Raw genomic sequence first — 16,784 nt, 5'->3', positions numbered from 1 at the left:
TGCCCAGGGGGGCGCCTGGCTCGGGGGGGGGGGGCAGCGCCGGGGGGCTCTGTGCCCGGGGGGCGCCTGGCTCGGGGAGGGGGGGCAGCGCCGGGGGGCGCCTGGCTCGGGGGGGGGGCAGCGCCGGGGGGCTCTGTGCCCGGGGGGCGCCTGGCTCGGGGGGGGGGCAGCGCCGGGGGGCGGCTGGGTCTGGGGGGCGGGGGGGGTCGGGGCGGCTGGCTGGGGAGGCTGGCGGTGGGGGGGGGGGTCCGGGCGGCTGGCTGGGGCGGGGGGGACCGCGGGGCGGCTGGCTCCGGGGCGGGGGGGCAGGGACACTGAGTCAGCAGCCGCCTCTGCTCCCGGCGCTGTGCGTCTTGGGGCCCGGCCAGCGCCCGGCGCAGGCGGAAAATCCCCAGCACGAGGCCGGTTAGCGGGGTCCGGACCTCGCCCCCCCCGAGTCCCCAAAACACAGCACCCCCCAGCCGGGCCAGAACTGCGGGGCCGGGGGTGCGGGGCGGGAGTGAGGGGCACGGGCGGGGGGGCTGCGGGTCGGGAGTGAGGGGCACCAGCAGGGCAGGGGGGGGCTGTGGGGCGGGAGGGGCACCGGCGGGGCGGGAGTGAGGGGCACTGGCAGGGCTGGGGGGCACGGCTGGGCGAGCAGGGGGCTGCGGGTCGGGAGTGAGGGGCACCAGCAGGGCAGGGGGGGGCTGTGGGGCAGGAGTGAGGGGCACCGGCAGGGCTCTGGGAGGGGGGCTGCGGGGCGGGAGTGAGGGGCGCCGGCAGGGTGGGGGGGGGCTGCAGGGCGGGAGTGAGGGGCACCGGCAGGGCTGGGGGGTAGGGCTGGGCGAGCAGGGGGCTGCGGGGCGGGAGTGAGGGGTACCGGCAGGGCGCGGGGGGGCTGCGGGGCGGGAGTGAGGGGCACCGGCAGGGCGGGCGGGGTGGGGGCTGCGGGGCGGGAGTGAGGGGCACCGGCAGGGCTGGGGGGTAGGGCTGGGCGAGCAGGGGGCTGCGGGGCGGGAGTGAGGGGCACCGGCAGGGCGGGGGGGGGGCTGCGGGGCGGGAGTGAGGGGCACCGGCAGGGCGGGGGGGTATGTGGGGGGTGTGATGTCAGTGTTGTTTTGCTGGTGGGCCCATCACGTGCTCGGCTCCCTCCCCCAGAGGCGGGGGACGGGGGGATGATGCAATCCTGGGTGCGGTGGCAATAAAAGGGGGGCCGGCGTGGGGTGGAAAACAAGTGCGGACGGACGGACGGACGCTCCCTGCACCAGGCACAGACGTCCCAGGACAGAGCCATGGCTGGGGCCCTGCTTGAGCCCCACAAGCTGATCCCCACCCCCTTCGAGGGGCAGCACTTCGACCCCTACGACTACTACAGCCTGACCGAGCGCTACAGCAGTGAGTGCCCCCCCACGCGTGCCCCCCACTCCTGCCCCACAGCTCCCGGCAGTCCTGCCCTGCAGCTCCCTCAGCCCTGCCGGTGCCCCCCACTCCCAGCCTAGGCTCTCCTGCTCCCTGACCCCACACTGGGGCTGTCCTCCCCGGGGCTGTGGGGTTCCCTGCTGCGTTCCGGATCCCTTCTCCAGTGGGACTGGAAATGGGGAGGACGGAGGCAGGGGGCTCACAGCCTCCTCTCTGCCCCTCTGCATGCGCCCCCCAGGGGTTGTGGGGGAGGGGGCACAGGGGCTTTTCTCCCCCACTCACCTCCTCTGACGAAGCGGGACTGTTCTTAATGTTTCCTCTGAACACTGTGGGGTGCCTCAGTTTCCCCCGTGGCCGTTCTTAAGTCTTAGGTGGGGGGATAAGGGGGTGTGATTGCAGAGCCCTAGTCCAGGGGTTCTCAGGCTTTTGTCCTGGTGACCCCTTTCACCCTGACACACTAAAAGCACTTTTGAATATATTTAACTCCATTATAAATGCTGGAGGCAAAGCGGGGTTTGGGGTGGAGGCTGACAGCTCACGACCCCCCCCGTAGTAACCTCGTGACCCCCTGAGGGTCCTGACCCCCAGTTGGAGAACCAACTTCTCATGGCACTGGTGGGTGCTTGTGCCCCCAGGCTCTGCCCCCATTCCAACCCCTTCCCCAAAGTGCCCACCCCCGCCCTGCCCCTATTGGGCCCCTCCCCAAATCCCCACCCTGGTCCCACCTCCTGCCCCCTCCCTCCCCCCCACGGCTTGGCACTTGAAACAGCTGTTTGGCGGCTGGAGCTCGGGGGAGGAGACAGAGGTGAGCTGGGGCGGGAGCTGCCGGGTGGAGACGGGATGTGGGGGGCTCCAAGGGAAGCTGCTCCACGCCCTCCCCCCCCGCAGCGATATCCCCATCCACACAGATGCCCCGCAGGAGTGGCAGCCATCCAGCCCCGGAGCACCCACGGCGTCGGCGCCCCTGCCCGAGAGGGCCAGTGCGATGGTGTCTGCACAGTCTTCTGGGCCCCTCCCCTGCAAGGTGCCAGCTGAAGGGGCTGGAGAACAAAGGGGTCCGGGGACGGGAGAGACAAAGGCCCGAGGGTCAGTTTGGAGCTGGCTGGGGAAAGGGAGGGAGGCCCAGGCGGGGGTCTGGTCTCCCCACCCCCCAAGACAGACCTGACTGAGGGGTCCTGGTCTCTGTACCTACAAGCTCTGTTGGGGCCTGTGTCCTTCTGTGTTCCTGGCTGGCTGTGAATCACAGGAAGTGGGGGGCAGGGCCCTGACTCCCCGACACTCCGTGACACCCCCTTCTCTCCCCGCAGTGCCGGGCGGGTGCAGCCGGAAGGGCCGCTCCAAGCGGGAGGCCGCTGGGAACACGAACCGGCCCAACCCCGCCGGCCACGAGCGCAAGATCACCCTGAAACTGCAGCGCTCCGAGCGCCGGCGTGGCCAGGAGTGAGCCCCACGGTGAGAGCCGGGCCGGGCCGGACAGGGGGAGGGGGGCAAGGTGGACAGGGCAGGGGGAGGAGGGTAAAGGGGGGGCCAGGTGGGCAGGGAGGTAAAGGGGGGCTGGGCAGGCAAGATGGTTGCCACTCCTGCTGGGCATCTGTGTGGATGGGGATATCACTGGGGGGGGGGGGGGGGTGGAGCAGCTTCCCTTGGAGCCCCCCCCTCACATCCCGTCTCCCCCCCCTCACATCCCGTCTCCCCCCCAGCTCTGAACCTCCCAAGCGAACCTGGTTCCAGACTCAACGGCAACGCCACACGGACACAGAGACTAGCCGGACGGACGCCCCCTGCCAAGATGGCCGACGCCCAGCGGGGAGGGGGGCGCCAGGCGGCCATGCTGAGACTCCTGCCATGGCAGCCCAGGCCTCTCGTAACAGGCCCCCGTGGGGAGGAGCGGTGAGGGGCCCTAAGTGGCCTCGCTGGTGGGGGGGTGATTTGGCTCATTGCCAGTGGGGAAGAGAGGAGGGAATTGTGGGGTGAGGGTGAAGGGGGGGGCACCGAGGGGGTAGGTTTGCTTCTCCCCTCCCCCCCCCCCCCCCAATAAAGACACTTAACATCTGCATGGCTGGTGGGGCTTTGCCTGGGGGAGGGGAAACCGGCCTCTCAAGAACGGGGCAGACAGGGCCATGAGGGGGGCTGCTCCCCACGGAATGAGGGACATGCCCCTCAACTCCCCCACGGGCCCCTGCAGCTGGGGGGTGCCTGGGCCCCACTGAGCTCTGTGGGGGTGGTAGATGGTGGGTACGAGACATTTATCCTAGGGGAGCATTTAATGCTGCAGCTGCTGCTGGGGGCCCGCAGCGCCCCCCGGGGGCCGGGGGATTAGAGGGCCTGGATCTGGGAGCCCCAGCTGGGAAGCATCATTGGCACTGACGCCATCACTTCCTGTCACGAGGGGGGCCATCTTGGAACTCACGCCAAGGGGTGCAGCATCACTTCCTGCTGCCAAGCTCGGCCACGGCCCATCAGTGGGGCAGCCCTTTTGAAAGTCATGGCAGGCGATTACCCCCCACACACACACAGGATTTTAGGGTGACCCTGGGGCTGCACCCCCCCAACTAGCTCGGGGAGGGTATAACAGAACTCCCAGCATCCTTTGCAGCTGGGGGGGAAAGAGGCTCACAGCCTATTAACTGTAGGGAGGCCCTCATAGCTCCGCCCCCAGGGAGGGGTTCAGTGATAACCATGCCCCCCCCCCCGGACGGCTGTCAGTCATGTGCTGAAGGCACTAATTGGGGGGCTCTGCCCCCTCTGTAGTGTGGTGGGTGGTGCTGGCTATACCAACCAATCAGAGGCTCACGGGTGTCTGGAGTCATCCAATCACCGACAAGGGAGGACCCAGGGGTGCATCCCAGGCCAGCACAGCTGTGGGTGGCCCCATCCAATCACAAACAGCACCTCTCGAGAGCTAGCAGAATCGGCCAATGAGAGATGAGGGGGCACAGGCCTCAGACATGCCACCCAATGAGGGGACAGCACTCCCAGCCGCAGGTGACATCCCCCAGGAGACATCTCCCTGCCAGCCAATCAAGTGCAGAGTGAGCAGAACTGTCCAGAGAGGAGTGGCCCCCCCAGCAGTGTGGGTAGCTGGCAGGGAGGACACCATGGGGCAGGAGTCCCGATCCCAGCATGCACTGGGGCAACCCATAGCGCTGCTCAACTGAGGTCCTGTCCCCAATGCTCTGGCAGGTACTCCTCAGCCAGCTGCCTAGGGGAGAGATTGGGGGGTTACCCACAATGCCCTGGGAGCATCTGCCCCCCTCCTGCCCACGTTCCCCCCAGAAACACTCCTCCCCCTTTACCCACAATGCCCAGGGAGCTCCAGCACAACCCCCCTAAACTCCGCCCCCTTTGTGTTAACCCCACCCACATCCCCTGCCCCTCCCCAATCCCCTGCACCATAGCTGAACCCTCCCAGATAGCTCCACCCCCAGCCCCTGCCCTCTCCCTTGCAGACCTGCCCCCAGGGGTCTCACCGAACCAGAGGAGGGCGCTGTCCCCGTGCTCGGTCACCGGGGGGGGGGGGGGGGGGAAGTGCTTCCGCTTGGAGGTGCAGACTGGGAGGGGGCAGGACATGGGGCGCCGGCTCCCACCTGCCCCAAACGGGGGGCGGCCGTCTGGCCCAGAGGAGGGCGGACCCTGGCCATCCTCTCTCACCAGCTGATGGTACCAGTGGTTCCGCATCACCCTCTGGCTGCCTGCCCCCTGGGCACGACCCCGCCCCCTGGGCACATGGGGGCCCCGCAGCTCGCACTCCTGGCCAGCCAGGCTAGGGGGCAGTGGGGGAGGGGCTCCCAGGGGGGGAAGTGATGTGTTCTCAGCCCAGGGCCGGCGCCTTGGGTGGTCACACTGGGTGGGGGCGCAAGGGGTCCTGGGAGACGGAATCTTAGGGGGAGGCCACAGAACTACAGCTCCCGTAAGGCCATGCGGGCCAAACCCGGAAGCCCTGAACCATGCCCCCCCTGGAGCCTCCGTGCCCCCACTGGGCCGTTCCGCAAAGCACGCTGGGCAATGTAGTCCAGTGCCCCCTCCCTCAGGGCTCCCAGCAGGCCAGGCACCCCTTGGAGAATTGGGGCGCCGGGGGCACTGCTGTGGGAAGCTCACGCGCAGAGCCCCTCCCCCGCTCTGGGCCTGGGGTCGGGGGGGGGGGGTCAGTGAGCCAGTGGTTCGTTCTGTGTCATTGTTTATTGCAGGGGAACAACCGTCGCTGTCCTGGGGGGGGCCCGGCCACGTGGGGGCCCGACCCACCGCATGAGCGTCACTGGGGAGGGGCCGGGCCGGGGGGCCCCCGCTGCCCCCTCAGAGCCGGGTGCAGAAACGCAGGTCACTCCCCTCCAGCCGCCGGGCCCATTCGGCGTCGAATCGCTCGCTCTGCGCCACCGTGAACTGGGTCGTCCAGTCGCCCACCAAGCCTGAGGGGAGAGAGTCCGGGCTCATAGCGACCCCCCCAGCCCCCAGAGCTGGGCGAGAACCCAGGCGTCCGGGCTCACAGCAACCCCCCCCAGGCATCTGGGCTCACAGTGACCCCCCACCCCCCAGAGCTGGGTGAGAACCCAGGCGTCCGGGCTCCCGGCCCCCACCTTTGCGTATGAAGCAGGACACGGCCTGGTCCATGACGAAGGTGGGCAGCGTGCTGTAGTTGGCCATGGGGTTCTCCCTCATGCTCTCGAATGACGTGTGCCCGACGATCGTCTCCAGAACCGGCTCCGGCAACTCCCGGCCCAAGAACCGACCCACCTTCTGGATCTCACCTCTCGGGTCCTGGTGGAGAGACACTGCTGGGGGGAAGCTCGCAGCACAGGGGAGCCCGGTGGGGGGGAGCTCGCAGTGTCAGTGTGACGGAGCAGGGAGTGGGGCGGATTGACCAGGGGATGTTGTCGGGGAGTTTTACTGGGACTGTCTGCATGGGGGATGGGATAGCAGCAGGGGCTTCACTGGAGGGACGATACCTGAGCAGGTAAGATGAGAGCCCAGGATGGGGGTGCAGGGCCATGACTCCCCCACACTCCATCCAGGAGGGGCCTGGGGCCAGGTGACACCTTCTGTCTGGGAAACTGGACAAAGGCTGGAGGAGGAGCTGGGGGGAGGCTGGAGGAGATGTCTGGAGGGGGTTTCAGTTTGGAGCTGGCTGGGGAAATGGAGGGAGACCTGGGGCCAGGGTCCAAGCTCCCTGCCCCCCAAGATGGACCCAGCTGAGGGGTCCTGTTCTCTGCACCTACAAGCTCTGGTTTAGACCATGTTCCTGTCGTCTAATAAACCTCCTGTGTTACTGGCTGGCTGAGAGTCACGGTGAATCGCAGGAAGTGTGCGGTGCAGGGCCCGGACTCCCCCACACTTCATGACAGTTGGGGAAGCTCAGATGGGGGCACTGCTGGAGGGAAGATCGCAGCTTCGGGGGGAGCCCGTCTGGGGGCACTGCTGGGGGAAAGATCGCAGTGTCAGGGAAACTTGGATGGGGGCACTGCTGGGGAGAAGATCGCAGCTTTGGGGGGAGCCCGTCTGGGGGCACTGCTGGAGGGAAGATCGCAGCACCAGAAGAGCCCGGCTGGGGGCACTGCTCAGGGGAAGCTTGCAGCGCTCACCTTCTTGATATCTTCGTAGAAGAGGTAGAGAATTCGGTGCTTGTCCCTCGCGTCCCACCAGGCGCGGACGTGGTCGAACCAGGAGCCCCAAGGCACTGTCAGAGACGTGGGGGTCAGGCTGGGCTGGGGGACTCCAGGGCGGGAAGTGGGGGCCCAGCAGAAGGTGCTGTCCCTGGGGCTGGGCCTGCCAGGTTCACTCACCTCTCCCAGCCAGAAAGGTCTCTAGATACTGGTCCCAGCTGCCCGGGTCCGGGAGCCCCTGGTTCATCCGCTGGAAATGGAAATAGGAGACGGCGCTGTCCTTGGGGTTACGGGCCACGTAGATCACCTGCGGGGAGAGAGAACAGGGAGAGAACCCAGGCGTCCTGACTCCCCCTGTCCCCCCTTTAACCTCCAGCCGCCGCCCCTCCCAGGAGAGAACCCAGGCGTCCTGACCTTACAATCCTGCTCCCAGAAGGAGGGGGGCACCAGCTCCAGGGGCAGGTGGGTTTTCAGGGTCCGTGGGGGAGGCATCGCCGCAGCCTCTTCAAACCCTGAACCAGATGGGGGCACCGGTGAGTGGGGCCTGGACCCCAAGACACAAGCTCCTCCCCGGCCCCTCCCCTGCCCCCTGTCTCACCAGATGGGAGGGGGTGGGGCGGGCAGAGCTCCAGAAAGGGGATGCGCTGGTAAATGGGGGCGCGGGAGCACTTCTGGGGGTCCCCGTCCTGCTGGATCATGTCCACGATCTCCTGAATCCACGTGGTGCCTGGCAGAGATGAGAGACCTCAGCCCGGCCGGTGCCCCTCACTCCCGACCCGCAGCCCCCCAGCGCCCCTCACTCCTGACCCGCAGCCCCCCCGGACCCCCCAGGGCCCCTCACTCCTGACCCGCAGCCCCCCTGGACCCCCCGGGGCCCCTCACTCTTGACCCGCAGACCCCAGCCCCCCACACTCCCGACCCGCAGCCCCCCAGGGCCCTCCCTCCCGACCCGCAGCCCCCCCGGAGCCCCCGGGGCCCCTCCCTCCCGACCCGCAGCCCCCCAGCCCCCCTCACTCCCGACCCGCAGCCCCCCTGGACCCTCCGGGGCCCCTCACTCCCGACCCGCAGCCCCCCAGCGCCCCCGGGGCCCCTCACTCCCGACCCGCAGCCCCCCAGCGCCCCCGGGGCCCCTCACTCCCGACCCGCAGCCCCCCAGCGCCCCCGGGGCCCCTCACTCCCGACCCCCAGCCCCCCGTCCCCCCGGGGCCCCTCACTCCCGACCCCCAGCCCCCCGGGGCCCCTCACACCAGACCCCCAGCCCCCTGGGGCCCCTCACACCAGACCCCCAGCCCCCTGGGGCCCCTCACACCCGACCCGCAGCCCCCCAGCCCCCTGGGGCCCCTCACACCCGACCCGCAGCCCCCCGTCCCGCCGGTGCCCCTCACACCCGACCCGCAGCCCCCCGTCCCGCCGGTGCCCCTCACACCCGACCCGCAGCCCCCCAGCGCCCCTCACTCCCGACCCGCAGCCCCCCTCACTCCCGACCCCCAGCGCCCCAGCCCCCCCCAGTGCCCCTCACTCCCGACCCGCAGCCCCCCAGCCCCCCTCACACCCGACCCCCAGCCCCCCCGGGGCCCCTCACACCCGACCCCCAGCCCCCCCGGGGCCCCTCACACCCGACCTCCGGGGCCCCTCACTCCCGACCCGCAGCCCCCCAGCCCCCCGGGGCCCCTCATTCCCGACCCCCAGCCCCCCAGCCCCAAGGGGCCCCTCACTCCCGACCCCCAGCCCCCCGTCCCCACTCACCCGCCTTGGGGTAGGTGCAGATCAGGAGGTCGTCGGGCCGGGCCTGGAAGCCCCATATCCGCCCCCACAGCTGCGCCGTGTCGCTGGGCAGCGGGACCCCCCGGACGGCCGCCAGCTGGCAGCGAGTGACCATGTCGGGGGTCAGGCGCGGGACCGGCTCGGCCTGGGCCATGGGGGGCTGGAGGGGAGAGATGGGGGGCTGGAGGGGAGAGATGGGGGTCAACCTCCCCCGCCCCGGCCCCGCTGCTCCCACGCTGCCTCCCGGCTCCCGGCCTCTGCCCCCGTGTCCGACAGGACCGGCCTCACCCGTTCCCTGGGCGGGAGAGATGTGTGTGCTCCCCGCCCCACCCCAGAGCCGGGAGAGAACCCAGGCGTCCGGCCCCGCCCCCCGCAACCACCAGACCGCCTCCCCTACCCCAGAGCCAGGAGAGAACCCAGGCGTCCGGCCCAGCCCCCCCCAACCACCAGACCTCCTCCCCCTACCCCAGAGCCAGGAGAGAACCCAGGCGTCGGGCCCCCTCCCCCCGCAACCACCAGACCTCCTCCCCTAGCCCCAGAGCCGGGAGAGAACCCAGGCGTCCGGCCCCGCAACAACCAGACCTCCTCCCCCTACCCCAGAGCCAGGAGAGAACCCAGGCGTCCGGCCCCTTCCCCCCGCCCCAGAGCCGGGCGAGAACCGAGCCGTCCGGCCCCGCCCCCCCAACCACCAGACCGCCTCCCCTACCCCAGAGCCAGGAGAGAACCCAGGCGTCCGGCCCCGCCCCAGAGCCGGGAGAATCACAGACTCTCAGGGTTGGCAGGGACCTCAGGAGGTATCTAGTCCCACCCCCTGCTCAGAGCAGGACCGATCCCGGCCAGGGCTCTGTCAAGCCGGGCCTGAAACACCTCTGAGGAAGGAGATTCCACCCCCGCCCTAGGCAGAGAACCCAGGAGGGGGCAGGGGCAGCACTCGGGGGAGGGCGGGGCAGGAGGAAGGGGGAGGGGCAGCTGTGGGGGAAGGGCGGGGCAGGAGGAAGGGGGGGCAGCTGTGGGGGGAGGGAGGGGCAGGAGGAAAGGGGGAGGGGCAGCTGTGGCGGGAGGGAGGGGCAGGAAAAAGGAGGAGGGGCAGCTGTGAGGGGAGGGCGGGGCAGGAGGAAGGGCAGGGGCAGCACTCGGGGGAGGGCGGGGCAGGAGGAAGGGGGAGGGGCAGCTGTGGGGGGAAGGGCGGGGCAGGAGGAAGGGGGAGGGGCAGCTGTGGGGGGGAGGGAGGGGCAGGAGGAAAGGGGGAGGGGCAGCTGTGGGGGGGAGGGAGGGGCAGGAGGAAAGGGGGAGGGGCAGCTGGGGGGGAGGGAGGGACAGGAGGAAGGGGGAGGGGCAGCTGTGGGGGGAGGGAGGGGCAGGAGGAAGGGGGAGGGGCAGCTGTGGGGGGAAGGGCGGGGCAGGAGGAATGGGAGGGGCAGCTGTGGGGGGAGGGAGGGGCAGGAGGAAAGGGGGAGGGGCAGCTCAGGGAGCCTGGAGCCAGCCCGGGCCCCTCCGCCCCGTGCTCCCGCCCCTTTCCCTCAGCCCCGCCCCTCCCTGCCGACGCGGAGCGATGACGTCATCTCAGAGCCCCGATGCCGGGCGCGAACTGTGGGCAAAGTGAGGGCGGAAGTGGCGTCCACGGGGCGGGGCCCCGCCGCGGAGGCGCTTCCTGTTTCCGGCGCGGCCGCGGGATGGTGCTGATCAAAGAGTTGTGAGTGGGGGCGGGGGGAAGCGCCGCGCGGGGCTCCGGGGGGGGCGGCGGGGCCGCCGAGGGGGGAGGGGCGCCGGGGGGGGCTCCCAGCTCTGACCCCCCCTTTCTCTCTCCGCAGCCGGGTGCTGCTGCCCTGCTCCGTGGCAGAGGTGAGTCCGGGGCGGGGCCAGCGGGGGCGGGGCCGGTGGGGGATGGGCTGGTCGGAAGGGGCGGGGCTAGCGGGGCGGGGCCTGGCGGCAGGGGGCGGGGCCGGCTGGAATGAGGCGGGAAGTAGGGGCGGGGCTAGCAGGGGGAGGGGCCGGGTGGGGGATGGGCTGACTGAAGGGGGCAGAGCTAGCTGGGGGCGGGGCCGGGCGGGGGATGGGCTGGTTGAAGGGGCGGAGCTAGCTGGGGGGGGGATGGGTGGGGGGATGGGCGGGGCTAGCGGGGTCAGGGCTGGCCGGGATGGGTCGGTGGCAGGGGGCGGAGCTAGCTGGGGGCGGGGCCGGGTGGGGGGATAGGCGGGGCTAGCGGGGTCAGGGCTGGCTGGGATGGATCGGTGGCAGGGGGCGGAGCTAGCTGGGGGCGGGACCGGGTGGGGGGATGGGCGGGGCTAGCGGGGTCAGGGCTGGCCAGGATGGGTCGTTGGCAGGGGGCGGAGCTAGCTGGGGGCGGAGCCGGGTGGGGGGATGGGCGGGCTAGCGGGGTCAGGGCTGGCCGGGATGGGTCGGTGGCAGGGGGTGGAGCTAGCTGGGGGCGGGGCCGGGCGGGGGGATGGGCGGGGCTAGCGGGGTCAGGGCTGGCCGGGATGGATCGTGGCAGGGGGCGGAGCTAGCTGGGGGCGGGGCCGGGTGGGGGGATGGGCGGGGCTAGCGGGGTCAGGGCTGGCCGGGATGGGTCGGTGGCAGGGGGCGGAGCTAGCTGGGGGCGGGGCCGGGTGGGGGGATAGGCGGGGCTAGCGGGGTCAGCGCTGGCCGGGATGGATCGGTGGCAGGGGGCGGGGCTAGCGGGGTCAGGGCTGGCCGGGATGGGTCGGTGGCAGGGGGCGGAGCTAGCTGGGGGCGGGGCCGGGTGGGGGGATGGGCTGGTTGAAGGGGGCGGAGCTAGCTGGGGGCGGGGCTGGGTGGGGGGATAGGCGGGGCTAGCGGGGTCAGGGCTGGCCGGGATGGGTCGGTGGCAGGGGGCGGAGCTAGCTGGGGGCGGGGCCGGGTGGGGGGATAGGCGGGGCTAGCGGGGTCAGGGCTGGCCGGGATGGGTCGGTGGAAGGGGGCGGAGCTAGCTGGGGGCGGGGCCGGGCGGGGGATGGGCTGGTTGAAGGGGGCGGAGCTAGCTGGGGGCGGGGCTGGGTGGGGGGATGGGCGGGGCTAGCGGGGTCAGGGCTGGCCGGCATGGGTCGGTGGCAGGGGGCGGAGCTAGCTGGGGGCGGGGCCGGGCGGGGGATGGGCTGGTTGAAGGGGCGGAGCTAGCTGGGGGCGGGGCCGGGTGGGGGGATAGGCGGGGCTAGCGGGGTCAGGGCTGGCCGGGATGGGTCGGTGGCAGGGGGCGGAGCTAGCTGGGGCCGGGGCCGGGCGGGGGGATGGGCGGGGCTAGCGGGGTCAGGGCTGGCCGGGATGGATCGGTGGCAGGGGGCGGAGCTAGCTGGGGGCGGGGCTGGGTGGGGGGATAGGCGGGGCTAGCGGGGTCAGGGCTGGCCAGGATGGGTCGGTGGCAGGGGGCGGAGCTAGCTGGGGGCGGGGCCGGGTGGGGGGATAGGCGGGGCTAGCGGGGTCAGGGCTGGTTGCGATGGGTCGGTGGCAGGGGGCGGAGCTAGCTGGGGGCGGGGCCGGGTGGGGGATGGGCTGGTTGAAGGGGGCGGAGCTAGCTGGGGGCGGGGCCGGGTGGGGGTGGGCTGGTTGAAGGGGGCGGAGCTAGCTGGGGGCGGGGCCGGGTGGGGGGATAGGCGGGGCTAGCGGGGTCAGGGCTGGCCGGGATGGGTCGGTGGCAGGGGGCGGAGCTAGCTGGGGGCGGGGCTGGGTGGGGGGATAGGCGGGGCTAGCGTGGTCAGGGCTGGCCGGGATGGGTCGGTGGCAGGGGGCGGAGCTAGCTGGGGGCGGGGCTGGGTGGGGGGATAGGCGGGGCTAGCGGGGTCAGGGCTGGCCGGGATGGGCTGGTTGAAGGGGGCGGAGCTAGCTGGGGGCGGGGCCGGGTTGGGGGATGGGCGGGGCTAGCGGGGTCAGGGCTGGCCGGGATGGGTCGGTGGCAGGGGGCGGAGCTAGCTGGGGGCGGGGCCGGGTGGGGGGATAGGCGGGGCTGGCGGGGTCAGGGCTGGCCGGGATGGGTCGGTGGAAGGGGGCGGAGCTAGCTGGGGGCAGGGCCGGGCGGGGGGATAGGCGGGGCTAGCGGGGTCAGGGCTGGCCGGGATGGGTCGGTGGCAGGGGGCGGAGCTAGCTGGGGGCGGGGCCGGGTGGGGGGATAGGCGGGGCTAGCGGGGTCAGTGCTGGCCGGGATGGGTGGGTGGAAGGGGGCGGAGCTAGCTGGGGGCGGGGCCGGGTGGGGGGATGGGCTGGTTGAAGGGGGCGGAGCTAGCTGGGGGCGGGGCCGGGTGGGGGGATGGGCTGGTTGAAGGGGGCGGAGCTAGCTGGGGGCAGGGCCGGGCGGGGGGATAGGCGGGGCTAGCGGGGTCAGGGCTGGCCGGGATGGGTCGGTGGCAGGGGGCGGAGCTAGCTGGGGGCGGGGCCGGGTGGGGGATGGGCGGGGCTAGCGGGGGGCAGGGCCGTCTGGGAATGCGTTGGTGGCAGGGGGCGGAGCTAGCTGGGGGCGGGGCCGGGTGGGGGGATGGGCGGGGCTAGCGGGGGGCAGGGCCATCCGGGATGGGTCGGTGGCAGGGGGCGGAGCTAGCTGGGGGCGGGGCCGGGTGGGGGATGGGCGGGGCTAGCGGGGGGCAGGGCCGTCTGGGAATGCGTTGGTGGCAGGGGGCGGAGCTAGCTGGGGGCGGGGCCGGGTGGGGGATGGGCTGGTTGAAGGGGGCGGAGCTAGCTGGGGGCGGGGCCGGGTGGGGGGTGGGCTGGTTGAAGGGGGCGGAGCTAGCTGGGGGCGGGGCCGGGTCGGGGGATAGGCGGGGCTAGCGGGGTCAGGGCTGGCCGGGATGGGTCGGTGGCAGGGGGCGGAGCTAGCTGGGGGCGGGGCTGGGTGGGGGGATAGGCGGGGCTAGCGGGGTCAGGGCTGGCCGGGATGGGTCGGTGGCAGGGGGCGGAGCTAGCTGGGGGTGGGGCTGGGTGGGGGGATAGGCGGGGCTAGCGGGGTCAGGGCTGGCCGGGATGGGTCGGTGGCAGGGGGCGGAGCTAGCTGGGGGCGGGGCTGGGTGGGGGGATAGGCGGGGCTAGCGGGGGGCAGGGCTGGCTGGGATGGGTCGGTGGCAGGGGGCGGAGCTAGCTGGGGTCGGGGTCGGGTGGGGGGATGGGTTGGTGGCAGAGGGCGGAGCTAGCTGGGGTGGGGCTGGGTGGGGGGATGGGCGGGGCTAGCGGGGGGCAGGGCCATCCGGGATGGGTCGGTGGCAGGGGGCAGAGCTAGCTGGGGGCAGGGCCGGGCGGGGGATGGGCCGGGCTACCTGGGGGCGGGGCTTCGGGCTCACCCCGTGCTCCCCCCCCAGTACCAGGTGGGGCAGCTGTTCTCGGTGGCGGAGGCCAGCAAGAACAACACGGGGGGGCGGGGAGGGCATCGAGGTGCTGGCCAACGAGCCCTACGAGCGCCCGGGCGAGGCCGGCCAGTTCACCCACAAGATCTACCACCTGCACAGGTGAGCGCCCCCCTCGCTGGGCAGCGGGATGCGGGGGAGGGGCGGGGCAGCAGGATAATGGGGGGGCAGCGGGATGCCGGGGCGGCGGAGGGGGGCGGTTGGACAGTGGGATACGGGCGGGGGGGCGGCATGGCGGCTGGGGGGGCTCGTGCTTGGGGAGCCAGGGGAGTCGGGTGCTGTCCAAGGGAGGGCTGGGGTGGTGGGAGGCGCCCCCAGGGCGGGGGTGCGGCTGGCGGAGCGGGTACGGACCAAGGCCCCCGGCTCTGAGCCCCACATGCTCCCCCCACAGCAAGGTGCCCGGCTTCGTGAAGATGTTGGCGCCCGAGGGCTCCCTGGTGTTCCACGAGAAGGCCTGGAACGCCTACCCCTACTGCCGCACCGGTGAGCCCGGACGCTGGGGGCCCGGACGCCTGGGTTCTCTCCCGGCTCTGGGAGGGGGGTGGAGGCTGGTGGGTCAGAGCAGGGGGCTGGGAGCCAGGATGCCTGGGTTCCCTGCTGTTCATGTTAGCTGCTAATCTCCCCCATCTCTCTCTCTCTCGTGCCTTCTCTCCTGGGGTCCGGGACTGCAGTTATCACAGTAAGTTCCTTCCACTTCCTTTCTCAGCTGGGGGGCGGGATCCGTGGGGGGGAACTGGCAGGTCTTCATGCCCCAGGGAATGGGGGATCCCCCTGGGACAATCTAGGGCCGGTACCTGGCCTCCCCTTGTCTCGCTGTGGCTGCCCCTGCCTGGGAGGTGTTTGGGGGGGTCTGCAGGGGGGTTCCGGGCTCTGTGACCTCCCCTCACGGGTGCCTGCCCCCCCAGAACGAGTACATGAAGGACGATTTCGTCATCAAGATCGAGACGTGGCACAAACCCGACCTGGGCACCCAGGACAATGTAAGTGAGCCCTGCCCCCAGTGGTCCCCACCCAGCGGCCTGCCCCCCGTCAGCCCGGCCCACCCCCAGTGCCCCCTCTGCGGCCCGCCCCTCTGCCCCTCCCAGTACCCCCTGTCAGCCCCGCCCCCCGGTGGCCCCCACGGCCAGGCCAGAGCCCTTCCCCCCGTCAGCCCCGATCAGCGTGAGTCAGCCCCACTCCCTGGGGAAGGAGGCCAAAGCAGGGGAGAGCCCTGGGGTGCAGGTGTCCCCCCTTGGCCAGCGCCTCCCCCAGCTGGGACAGGGAGACCACTTACCCATAATGCTCTGCTCCCCCCGCGCTGACGGCTCCCCTCCTCGCCGGGGCAGGTTCACGGTCTGGACGTGGAGACATGGAAGGACGTGGAAGTCATTCACATAGACATCGCTGACCGGACCCAGGTGTCCGAGGAGGTGAGAGCCCCCCCTACACCGGTGCCCCTCCCTCCCGACCCGCAGCCCCTGCTAGCCCAGCCCTGGGCTCCCCCCCCAGCCCTGCCGGTGCCCCTCCCTCCCGACCCGCAGCCCCTGCTAGCCCAGCCCTGCCCCCCAGCCCTGCCGGTGCCCCTCACTCCCGACCCGCAGCCCCTGCTAGCCCAGCCCTGCCCCCCAGCCCTGCCGGTGCCCCTCACTCCCGATCCGCGGCCCCCTGCTAGCCCAGCCCTGGGCTCCCCCCCCCCAGCTCTGCTGGTGCCCCTCCCTCCCGACCCGCAGCCCCTGCTAGCCCAGCCCTGGGCTCCCCCCCAGCTCTGCCGGTGCCCCTCCCTCCCGACCCGCAGCCCCTGCTAGCCCAGCCCTGGGCTCCCCCGCCCAGCTCTGCCGGTGCCCCTCACTCCCGACCCGCAGCCCCTGCTAGCCCAGCCCTGGGCTCCCCCCCAGCCCTGCCGGTGCCCCTCCCTCCCGACCCGCAGCCCCTGCTAGCCCAGCCCTGCCCCCCAGCCCTGCCGGTGCCCCTCACTCCCGACCCGCAGCCCCTGCTAGCCCAGCCCTGCCCCCCAGCCCTGCCGGTGCCCCTCACTCCCGATCCGCGGCCCCCTGCTAGCCCAGCCCTGGGCTCCCCCCCCAGCTCTGCTGGTGCCCCTCCCTCCCGACCCGCAGCCCCTGCTAGCCCAGCCCTGGGCTCCCCCCCAGCTCTGCCGGTGCCCCTCCCTCCCGACCCGCAGCCCCTGCTAGCCCAGCCCTGGGCTCCCCCCCCCAGCTCTGCCGGTGCCCCTCACTCCCGACCCGCAGCCCCTGCTAGCCCAGCCCTGGGCTCCCCGCCAGCCCTGCCGGTGCCCCTCACTCCCGACCCGCAGCCCCCTGCTAGCCCAGCCCTGCCCCCCAGCCCTGCCAGTGCTCCTCACTCCCGACCCGCAGCCCCTGCCAGCCCAGCTCTGCCCCCCCCAGCTCTGCCGGTGTCCCTCACTCCCGACCCGCAGCCCCTGCCAGCCCAGCTCTGCCCCCCCCCAGCTCTGCCGGTGCCCCTCACTCCCGACCCGCAGCCCCCTGCTAGCCCAGCCCTGGGCTCCCCCCCAGCTCTGCCGGTGCCCCTCACTCCCGACCCGCAGCCCCCTGCTACCCCAGCCCTGCCCCCCCCCAGCTCTGCCGGTGCCCCTCACTCCTGACCTGCAGCCCCCTGCTAGCCCAGCCCTGCCCTCCAGCCCTGCCGGTGCCCCTCACTCCCAACGTGCAGCCCCCTGCTAGCC

At 72.4% G+C, this 16,784-nt stretch overlaps 2 protein-coding genes and 1 pseudogene across 6 annotated transcripts; 2 read left to right on the top strand and 1 right to left on the bottom strand.

Moving 5' to 3' along the window:
- The first annotated feature begins 1,067 nt into the window (after nt 1–1,067).
- NUPR1 (nuclear protein 1, transcriptional regulator) lies at nt 1,068–4,343 on the top strand. Of its 3 annotated transcripts, none has more exons than XM_043548284.1 (3): nt 1,068–1,374; nt 2,307–2,422; nt 2,706–2,847. In XM_043548284.1, the coding sequence occupies exons 1-3, from the start codon at nt 1,272–1,274 to the stop codon at nt 2,802–2,804; spliced, it is 318 nt and encodes a 105-aa protein (XP_043404219.1). In that variant the 5' UTR covers nt 1,068–1,271; the 3' UTR covers nt 2,805–2,847. The 3 variants fall into 3 exon arrangements, with proteins under 3 accessions (XP_043404219.1, XP_037754763.1, XP_037754764.1); XM_037898836.2 differs by lacking the exon at nt 2,307–2,422 and adding an exon at nt 3,099–4,343 and having other exon boundaries at nt 1,079–1,374; nt 2,706–2,850; XM_037898835.2 differs by lacking the exons at nt 2,307–2,422; nt 2,706–2,847 and adding an exon at nt 3,099–4,343 and having other exon boundaries at nt 1,076–1,374.
- A 1,219-nt stretch (nt 4,344–5,562) lies between these two features.
- LOC102933006 (sulfotransferase 1C2) lies at nt 5,563–9,650 on the bottom strand. Of its 3 annotated transcripts, none has more exons than XM_037898839.2 (8): nt 9,627–9,650; nt 8,742–8,919; nt 7,594–7,722; nt 7,410–7,507; nt 7,176–7,302; nt 6,975–7,069; nt 5,973–6,153; nt 5,563–5,804 (listed from the first exon to the last, which is right to left on the bottom strand). In XM_037898839.2, the coding sequence occupies exons 2-8, from the start codon at nt 8,911–8,913 to the stop codon at nt 5,692–5,694; spliced, it is 915 nt and encodes a 304-aa protein (XP_037754767.1). In that variant the 5' UTR covers nt 8,914–8,919; nt 9,627–9,650; the 3' UTR covers nt 5,563–5,691. The 3 variants fall into 3 exon arrangements, with proteins under 3 accessions (XP_037754767.1, XP_037754765.1, XP_043404218.1); XM_037898837.2 differs by lacking the exon at nt 9,627–9,650 and adding an exon at nt 9,466–9,497; XM_043548283.1 differs by lacking the exon at nt 9,627–9,650 and adding an exon at nt 9,355–9,446.
- A 668-nt stretch (nt 9,651–10,318) lies between these two features.
- LOC119566244 overlaps nt 10,319–16,784 on the top strand; it is a 7,218-nt pseudogene continuing 752 nt past the window's right edge.

Source organism: Chelonia mydas, chromosome 6 (genome assembly GCF_015237465.2).
Source record: "Chelonia mydas isolate rCheMyd1 chromosome 6, rCheMyd1.pri.v2, whole genome shotgun sequence".
Lineage (NCBI taxonomy): Eukaryota > Metazoa > Chordata > Testudines > Cheloniidae > Chelonia > Chelonia mydas.
The sequence above is the reverse complement of the archived record's forward strand: the minus strand, read 5'-3'. Positions and strand labels throughout refer to the sequence as shown.

Coding starts and splice junctions, on each gene's coding strand:
- NUPR1 (XM_043548284.1), top strand. CDS start 1,272: ATGGCTGGGGCCCTGCTTGAGCCCCACAAGCTGATCCCCACCCCCTTC. Junction 1,375..2,306: donor CCTGACCGAGCGCTACAGCA/GTGAGTGCCCCC, acceptor CCATCCACACAG/ATGCCCCGCAGGAGTGGCAG. Junction 2,423..2,705: donor CTGGGCCCCTCCCCTGCAAG/GTGCCAGCTGAA, acceptor CTCTCCCCGCAG/TGCCGGGCGGGTGCAGCCGG.
- LOC102933006 (XM_037898839.2), bottom strand. CDS start 8,913: ATGGCCCAGGCCGAGCCGGTCCCGCGCCTGACCCCCGACATGGTCACT. Junction 7,303..7,409: donor TCTGGGAGCAGGATTGTAAG/GTCAGGACGCCT, acceptor CTCTCCCCGCAG/GTGATCTACGTGGCCCGTAA. Junction 6,154..6,974: donor TCTACGAAGATATCAAGAAG/GTGAGCGCTGCA, acceptor TCTCTCCACCAG/GACCCGAGAGGTGAGATCCA.